Here is a 9,618-nt window from a genome sequence, read left to right on the forward strand (position 1 = left end):
GGAAATATTTCAGGAACAGGAACTAGGCAAGGGAAGGTATCAATCTAACAGGTTTGGTTAGAATACATTAAGATTCAAGAAAAATCAGCAAATGCTGAGTCCCTATTATGTGGAAGGTATCATTCAGCTAACAAGAAATACAAGACATGATGCATGAATCAAGGGATGTACAATCATGGTGCTTTCCACCTGCTATTCCTTCTGTGGAACTCTCCCCACTGCTTCCAACTCTCTCTCTCTTTTTTTTTTTTTTTTTGAGATGGAGTCTTGCTCTGTCGCCCAGCCTGGAGAGAGTGCAGTGGCGCAATCTCAGCTTACTGCAACCTCCGCCCTCGGGTTCAAGCGACTCTCCTGCCTCAGCCTCCTGAGTAGCTGGGACTCCAGGCACATGCCAACATGCATGGCTAATTTTTGTAATTTTAGTAGAGACAGGGTTTCACCATATTGGTAAGGCTGGTCTCTAGCTCCTGACCTCAGGTGATTCACCCACCTCGGCCTCCCAAAGTGCTGGAATTGCAGGCATGAGCCACTGCCCCTGGCCAACCTTCTTAACTCTTACACTATGCCCATCTGAGATCAAATAAATCCCCTTAAAAGCTAGAGCACTTACCACAGCTGCATTTGTATATTACTTGTCAATTTATTTGACTAATGTCTGTGTAGCTTACTAAACTTCAAGTGTTATGTGAATGGGATTCATGTCAAGTGTTTGGTCATGAGTACAGCCCAGCACCTCATATAGTGCCTGACATGTATGACATTTGATAAATGAGCAGGAGGGAAAGAAAGAGAAGAGAGAAAGAACTAGTCTAAGGTATGCAGTGGAGCTTGTATATCTTGTTAATTACTATAAAAGAGTTAGATAGCGAGCATGACATAATTACTGTTAAAAATAGAACAGACAATAAACATCACTGTTTTGAGAAGGGAGAGACTGTTTCACCTGTTAAGATCTAGGAAGAGCTTACAGAGGAGTTGAGGCTTGGGTTCAACATTTAAAAACCAAATAGCGTTTAAGTAAGTAAAGAGAAACAGGTCTCTTTGTAGGAAGTACAGCATGAACAAAGTATCATGAGAAGAAAGCACAAGGCATATTTTGGGAACAGTAAACCTAAAACAGAGGTTTTACAGGCGAATAGGATGGAAAGGTAAGGTAAAGTCAGAAAGTGGGGGGACTGAATGTCAGGCTAAAGGTTCATTATTTTTTTTCTTTAGGCATCAGGAACCACTGAAGATGGCTGACAGAGGAAAGAATCTAAGGGAAGTACTATTAATTAATATCAGTCTGGCAGTAGAACTGAGATATAAGACATTAAATCAGTTAAGAGATTTTTAAAACTTGAGGGAAAGACGATTGCCACAGATCCTAGTATAGTATAGTATAGTATAGTATAGTATAGTATAGTATAGTATAGGTGTTCGCTATGTATTATTTGAGTTGTTGAAGGTCTGAACTAAGGTGCAGGATGCTGGGCATGGAAAGAATTAGAAATATATTCCAAAGAAATGACAAAGCAAGACATATGAACAAAATCTAGTGAAAAAGAAAGTGATTAAAGTAGTCAAGGTTCTAGCAGGAAACAGATGGTACACTCAAAGGGTTAGTGGACATGTTTTAATGAAGAAATTATTTGCAAAGGTATGGGCAAGTTTAACAAATCAACAAGATATGGTGATGTACCCAGGCACTCGCAAAGCAGGAAGCCTTTACCAGCCTTAAACCTAAAAGGACAGTTAGTTACTGGAACCATGAGACTTTACCCAAAGGAAAGAGCTATAGCTTCAATGGGAGCCATGGCTTTAGGTGAGGAACTCCAGACACTGTCAAAGATCTGCTAGTGCCTTCCACTGGTCTATTCTAATGGGAAGCCAGAGAACAAGGGAGATTGAGTGATGCTACCCATACAGCCTAACCTCCTGGAACACAGAATAGGGCAAAAAAGATGAATAGAGGATATGGAAGGGTAATGAGAGTCTATACAGCCTAGTGAACAAGGACAAGGTTCCTGCTAGGGAAACTAAAGTTGAGTGATCCTTGTTTGTGCTTTCCTTAGTCACTGGCTCTAAAAGGATAGAAATCTAGGAGCAGATAGTGAAAGGGGGAATTAAGAAGGATTGTAAGTAACAGTCCAAGAGGTAATGAACAGTTGAGCATTTGAAAAAATGTAACTCTTTCAGAAAGAGGTGAGAAGATACAATCCCTAAACCCAATGAAAAAAGTTCAATATGGGGTCCTCAGACCCTGTGATGTATCTCTTCCACCCACAAATAGTAACTAAAGTTGGACCTCTCTGTCCAATTTGTTTTACAGACTCCAGTCTCTTCTTTATTCCCACAACTATCTACATCTCAATCCTTTGGCTTCAGTGACATGCTTAGTTTATTATTATTATTATTATTATTAGTTGTTTTCTTATCTGCCTAAATTTGGTGCCTCCCATCTCTCTACTAGGACAGCCATGTAGGGACAGATTGACTGAGACCTTTCTGCCATACTACTGAAACCAATCCAGCCACAAGAACCCTTACTTAGTTAATCCTCAGATACCTACCTCCCATATTTTCTATCTTAGGGAACTAAGCCTCACTTATCCATTATTTGCAGAAGAAAAGAATAAATCAGAGGTGGAAAGAGTCACAGTGAGAGAGAATATCCAGAATATCCAGATAAGAGATCAATAAGAGAAAACACAGGAAAATTAGAATTTGTGATCAACATTTTATTGGCAAGTCAGCCACATAATGATTAAGATATTCTAGGTCAGACAGACTGGGTTTTGAGTTCTAGCTGTGCCACTAGTTAGCTATGTGACTTAGGAAAATTACTTAATCTCCATAAGCCTTGGTTTTCTTCATTTGTAAAAGTGGGACTATCTACCTTACATAAAAAGTATTTAGCATAATGCCTGGTACATTGCAAATGAGTCCTCAACAAATCCAGCTATTTATAAATCATCATCATCATTGTATGAGTGGTGATGTGCTGTCACTATATATATGGCTAATATACTGCAAAAAAATGGTTAGAATTATTAATCTAAGGCATGTAATTATGCCAAGGCATATAAAAGGACATAGAGATATCGCAAGATGAATATGGAATATATAAGATTAACACAGTTCATCTCCAAAGGATAAATGTGAAATGTAGGATGGATGAGCAGCAGGTAGTCCTGGGAGCTGCATGTTCAGACTGGATGAAGTCACCTCCTTTTCTTATTCTAGTCTAGAAGACTTCCCCTAGGAAGCAGGCTTATTCTGTAAAATCCAACTAGTCAGTATTTACCAAACATTTACCATGTGCCTAAGACTACAATAAATTACAAATAATTGAAAAAATTAAGGATAAGATATAATTTCTACCCCCAAGAACCCCACAATCTCTTGTGAGGGCTATGAATACAATCTAAAATAAAGTATCAAATTCTACAACGTGGACTATGTAAGTACACTAAGTAATCGCAAAAAGGGAAGAGCTAATGGGTTACAGTCCTTGGTGAAAAATTCATGGAAGCTGGGTTGGAGTGGGGTGGCGGGAGCTGCGGACCTTGACATACATAAAGGATATTTAAAAGGGAAAATAACTGGGAGTTGGGAGCAATCCAAAGATGCCACTCTATAAATATTCTGGTAGGAGGAACCTCTAAAATCAATTCAACTTTACTGAATGGCTACTAGTACTCTATTAGATGTTGAGGTAGAGAAAAGAACAAGATAATCTCTGATATCGAGGAATTCAAAGTGTCCTGATGGAAAACTAGGAGAGCAAAACAAACAAAAACAGTTATTACAAAGCTGTGTGACAAATGCTGTAACAAAGGAATGACCAGGGAGTTCTGGAGCACTGTGAGAACTTTCAGTAGCATGGCAGGGTCTTCCGTGTGAGTGATTTTCTGGAGCTTAGATCCCGTCCGCCCCAGTCCACCAATCCTCGGACAGGGGAGGGGACTGGCATCGAAGTCATTCATTCTGAGTGATGAGGAAGTGAGTGGGAGCTGGGAGCTAACACTTGCACTGAGGCCTGAAGGGTTGAGTAGGTGTTTGCCAGAGTGATTGGGGAGGGGATGGCAACTTTGACAGAAGAAATACCAAACACAAAGGTACTGAGGCATAAGGGGCTGACAAGTTTAGGAATTTTGTGACGCTTTCCTGTCTTCTTTCCCATCACCTTCACTTAGGGTTGCCGGATAAAATACAAACTGCCCACTTAAATCTAAATCTCTGATTACCAACTAACAATTTTAAAATATAAGTATGCCTCCAATATTGCATGGGACATACACACTCAGCCCTTCAACTCATCCTGTCCTGTCCGGGGCCCCACAAATCCCCGGTGAATACCGGCGAGCTCGTGGAGTAAAGCATGAGAAGGCTTATCTTCCTTTCACTCCTACATTTTTCACTCTCGGGTCTCCATCCCAGGACTGAGGGATGTAGCGCGCAGCCCGCAGCTCGCTACGCGTCGGAGGGTTTTCCTCTGAGGACTGGAAACGGGGCGCGGGATAAGGGCGGTGGGGCTGGGGGTTGTCACTTACGAAGAAATCTCACTCCGCTCCATAAAATCCTCAATCCAGTGCCGGATTTCCCGGCAAGCGGACGTCTCTCCGCCCAGGGACCGGAAATCCCGCCTCCGCCGGAAGAAGATGCGGAAGCGAGACCGCCTATCCAGAGGAAGGCAAGTGTTTGGCTCCTGCGGCTGAGAATCCCGCGCGGGGCTGGAGACAGGTAGCAGTACGGGGGCGGGGCTTCATGCCGGAAGTGGTAGTCCGCAGTTGTTTCGGTTGGCGGCCTAGCGGGTGGGAGATGCGGCGGCCACCTGCTGCGAGGAACCGAAGGGAAGGTTAGAGGTACGAAGGCAGTTTGGAGCTGGGGCTGAGCAGCTGTCGCACAGTCAGATCATGGGCTCGACCAAGCACTGGGGTGAATGGCTCCTTAACTTGAAGCTAGCCCCCGCCGGCGTGTTTGGTGTGGCCTTTCTAGCCAGAGTCGCCCTGGTTTTCTATGGGGTCTTCCAGGACCGGACCCTGCACGTGAGGTATACGGACATTGACTACCAGGTCTTCACCGATGCCGCGCGCTTTGTCACGGAGGGGCGCTCGCCTTACCTGAGAGCCACGTACCGTTACACCCCGCTGCTGGGTTGGCTCCTCACTCCCAACATCTACCTCAGCGAGCTCTTTGGAAAGTTTCTCTTCATCAGCTGCGACCTCCTCACCGCTTTCCTCTTATACCGCCTGCTGCTGCTGAAGGGGCTGGGGCGCCGCCAGGCTTGTGGCTACTGTGTCTTTTGGCTTCTTAACCCCCTGCCTATGGCAGTATCCAGTCGAGGTAATGCGGACTCGATTGTCGCCTCCCTGGTCCTGATGGTCCTGTACTTGATAAGGAAAAGAGTCGTCGCGTGTGCAGCTGTGTTCTATGGTTTCGCGGTGCATATGAAGATATATCCGGTGACTTATATCCTTCCCATAACTCTCCACCTGCTTCCAGATCGCGACAATGACAAAAGCCTCCGTCAATCCCGGTATACTTTCCAGGCTCATTTGTACGAGCTCCTGAAGAGGCTGTGTGATCGGGCTGTGCTGCTGTTCGTAGCGGTTGCTGGACTCACGTTTTTTGCCCTGACCTTTGGTTTTTACTATGAGTACGGCTGGGAATTTTTGGAGCACACCTATTTTTATCACCTGACTAGGCGGGATATCCGTCACAACTTTTCTCCATACTTCTACATGCTGTATTTGACTGCAGAGAGCAAGTGGAGTTTTTCCCTGGGAATTGCTGCATTCCTGCCACAGTTCATCTTGCTTTCAGCTGTGTCTTTCGCCTATTACAGAGACCTCGTCTTTTGTTGTTTTCTTCATACATCCATTTTTGTGACTTTTAACAAAGTCTGCACCTCCCAGTACTTTCTTTGGTACCTCTGCTTACTGCCTCTTGTGATGCCACTAGTAAGAATGACTTGGAAAAGAGCTGTAGTTCTCCTAATGTTATGGTTTATAGGGCAGGCCCTATGGCTGGCTCCTGCCTATGTTCTTGAGTTTCAAGGAAAGAACACCTTTCTGTTTATCTGGTTAGCTGGTTTGTTCTTCCTTCTTATCAACTCTTCCATCCTGATTCAAATTATTTCCCATTACAAAGAAGAACCCCTGACAGAGAGAATCAAATATGACTAGTGTATGTTCCACACCTTCTGCTACTGTGTTACATTCTGATTGTCTTGTATGGACCAGAAGAGAGCTTTGGGACATTTTTTCTGAACATTCTAAGGATTCTAGTGAAAGTTTCCGTGTTCCAACAGAATGTTTGTCTTGTATATAAAAGGGACACAATAATTGAGGTCCACCTTCTAGGAAATCCTAGGACTCGTTTATTTGGGACATGGTGGGAATAAAGTGTAGGAGGACAAGCCGCAGACAGAACTCCTCAGACACCAAGTTAAAGAAGGAAGGGGTTTATTCGGCCGGGGGCATGGGCAAGACCCCTGTCTCAAGAGCCGAGCTCCCAGAGTGAGCAATTCTTGTCCCTTTTAAGGGCTCACAACTCTAAGGAGGTCCGTGTGAGAGGGTCGTGATCGATTGAGCAAGCAGGGGGTATGTGACTGGGGGCTGCGTGCACCGGTAATTAGGAACAAAACGGGATAGGGATTTTCACAGTGCTTTTCTATACAATGTCTGTAATCTATAGATAACAGAACGGATTAGGTCAGGGGTCGATCTTTAAGTACCAGGCCCAGGGTGTGGCGCCAGGCTGTCTGCTTGTGGATTTCATTTCTGCCTTTTAGTTTTTACTTTTTCTTTCTTTGGAGGCAGAAATTGGGCATAAGACAATATGAGGGGTGGTCTTCTCCCTTAAAAGTTTACATATTGGAAAATGAAAGGCTTATGAAACTATCAGATACTAAGATTCTTAAAATAGAGGAATATAGTTAGAGACATCAGGTTTAAGCCAGTATTTGTTCCTGTTTTACAATGCTTCTGTCTTAAGCTGTGTCTCAACTTTTAACCCCTATCTTTTCTTTCTAAAGCTTTCCTGACAGCTGTGAAAATCCAAAAAATATTCTTAGGCTGGGTATGGTGGCCCTTGCCTGTAATCCCAGCATTTTGGGAAGCTGAGTTGGGAGGGTCGCTTGAGTCCAGGAGTTCTAGACCCACCCGGGGCAAGATGGTGAGACCTAGTCTCCACAAAAAATAAAAAAACTTAGCCAGGCGTGGTGATGCACCCCTGTAGTCACAGCTGCGTGGGAGGCTGAGGTGGGAGAATTGCTTGAGCCCAGAGCAAGACCCTGTCTCAAAAAAAAAAAAAAAAAGGAAAGGACAACTTTTTAGATGTAAAAGTATTAAATAATACTAGGGTGCTTAGTATTGTTTCAAAGAGTTTTTAACTTCTATATTAAATGTGGGGGCTTAGAAGATAATCCAAAGACTTTGGGAGGCTGAGGCGGGCAGATCACAAGGTCAGGAGATTGAGACCATCCTGGCTAACACGGTGAAACCCCGTCTCTACTAAAAATACAGAAAATTAGCCAGGCCTGGTGGCAGGTGCCTGTAGTCGCAGCTGCTCCTCAGGAGGCTGAGGCAGGAGAATGGTGTGAACCCGGAGGCAGAGCTTGCAGTGAGCCGAGATGGTGCCACTGCATTCCAGCCTGGGCGACAGAGCGAGACTCCATCTGGCGAGGGGAGGGGGAAAGATAATCCAAAGAATTTAAATTGTAATCATGCTTCATGTATTTGTTTTATTACTTAGGTTTTTTTAGCAGTTAGTCCCAGTGGTATTAGACTGGCATTTGGTTTCATACAAAAAGGATTAAATTTAAATCCATTCATGTTTAGACTTGAGGTATTACATTTTTAAAACTATCATCTTGCCTTTAATGTTTGAGGTCCTTAAACACACAAACTATTAGTACATTTCAGTATCCTCTTACCCCTTTGTTTTTAAGTTTTTGATTGCTAAAGCAAGATTTTTTTTCTTCTAGAATTTAAGTCAATCAAGTGTTATCTTTGCTGTAAAAATGGATAATGGTAGATTTTAGGTGATAAAACAACTTGTTAGTAAGACATTTCCTAGCTTAAAAAAAAAATCAAAAATTCCATGATAGAAATGCAGACCTGTGAGGGAAACTCCTGAAAAGCATATGAAGCATCCCAAAGAGCCATGGGTTTTCTAGACCAGGAAATTTAGAGGGAGATTGTGGAAATGAGGCTTAGATGGGCAGATCGTTTCCCTTATCACTATAATATTTCTGGGGGGAAAATGCTTTCTGAGTTGTTTAAACAAGCATCCTTACTTTTTTTTTTTTTTTTAATTAAACAGCCTGTCTAGGCTTGGGAGTCCCTAACACTATGGTAGCAGTATATGAATGTGATTTTGTGATTGTGTTTTTTAAAAGATAAGTAATTTGATAAACTGTTCTTTTGCAGTCAAAAACACTCACAAATAAGACAAAAAGAGTTCCACAGTATTATATTTCACGTCAGTTCAGGCTTAAAAGCCTTTGCAAATAAGATGTCTATAGGCTGGTCACAATTAGCAATGTTATTATTGGCAGCACTTCTTGGATGGATACCTTTTGGGAACTTTCATTAGAAAGAGGGTAAGAATGGGGTGGTTTTGTATGGGCTCCTGTTTGGGGTAAAAATAGCAGAGTCAGTTGCTGAGGACAGTGACCTTCCTTATAACATTTAGTCTCATACCTATATTGGGTCTTGTCTTGAGGACCGTTTATATGGGCTTGTTTACTAGTGGCCTTCCAGCCATAGCATTCTTACCTTTTTTTCCTATTCTACTGTAAGAATTAAAAAAAAATTATAGAGCCAGCACGGGAGGAGGCAGGAAACAGAAATCGAATTTCATCATTCTAATATAATTGTCCCTTTTTTTGTATTTGTGACTTTGTTTGATAATTATATTTACTTACTAATTATTATTTTTTAACATTCTTTATTGTGGCTTACTCTTTATACTTAGAATTGAAATTGTTGGACATCACATGTATATTCACATTATAAATACATCATTCTTCCACTGTTAGACCTGCAGATTGCTTCCCGTTTTTAATATTCTAAATAAGACTTTCAACATTTTGTTGTTTTAACTCATTCTCTTAGGACATTCTTAGAAGTTAGAAACATTTCTGCTGGGATCTTTGGAGGGAACTTCAAACTTTAGATACTTTCCTGCAAGAAATACCAAAGAAAGGCAGGTGTTTCTTAAAGGGATTCAAAGGATATTTTGCAGTTTGTATGCTGCAAAATGTTTAGTTAGTAAGTTAACTAAAAAATTGGGTTAATTTGGTTTCTTGGGGGATTTTAATTTTTTAATTTGTTTTCTGGTTATCTAAAGTCTTTTTTTTTTTTTTTTTTTGCTTCTTATCACAATCCTTTTATTTCCTTTTTAGTCCTTTAATAACACCTTCAAATTTTATAAGACTTTTACTTATTTCCTACGTAATTCTTTTTTTTTCTTATACCACCCCTTAAGATTGATATGTTCATTTACAGATAAACATTAATTATTAGATAAAGAGGTATGGTTCTCAAGATTGTGTGTGTTCTGAACAGAGGGAGCTACATAACATTTTCTTCTGTAATTGCCTTTGTAACGTCTTTAGAATATGGTTCC

At 41.8% G+C, this 9,618-nt stretch overlaps 2 protein-coding genes across 3 annotated transcripts in view; one reads left to right on the forward strand and one right to left on the reverse strand.

Moving 5' to 3' along the window:
- Window positions 1-4,626, reverse strand: part of KCNJ9 (potassium inwardly rectifying channel subfamily J member 9) — a 63,035-nt gene extending 58,409 nt beyond the window's left edge. For both annotated transcript variants that reach the window (XM_065543773.2, XM_074039572.1), the window contains exon 1: window positions 4,536-4,626. The gene's annotated coding sequence lies outside the window, so the exon portion shown is untranslated. The remainder of the gene's footprint in view (window positions 1-4,535) is intronic.
- Window positions 4,627-4,667: 41 nt separating this feature from the next.
- PIGM (phosphatidylinositol glycan anchor biosynthesis class M) lies at window positions 4,668-9,027 on the forward strand. The gene has a single exon (XM_045371043.3). It carries the CDS (start codon window positions 4,899-4,901, stop codon window positions 6,168-6,170), a length of 1,272 nt encoding a protein of 423 aa, XP_045226978.2. The 5' UTR covers window positions 4,668-4,898; the 3' UTR covers window positions 6,171-9,027.
- The last annotated feature ends 591 nt before the right edge of the window (window positions 9,028-9,618 follow it).

Source organism: Macaca fascicularis, chromosome 1 (genome assembly GCF_037993035.2).
Source record: "Macaca fascicularis isolate 582-1 chromosome 1, T2T-MFA8v1.1".
NCBI lineage: Eukaryota > Metazoa > Chordata > Mammalia > Primates > Cercopithecidae > Macaca > Macaca fascicularis.

Excerpts from the sequence above, each read along its gene's own strand:
- PIGM (XM_045371043.3), top strand. The coding sequence starts at position 4,899 with ATGGGCTCGACCAAGCACTGGGGTGAATGGCTCCTTAACTTGAAGCTA.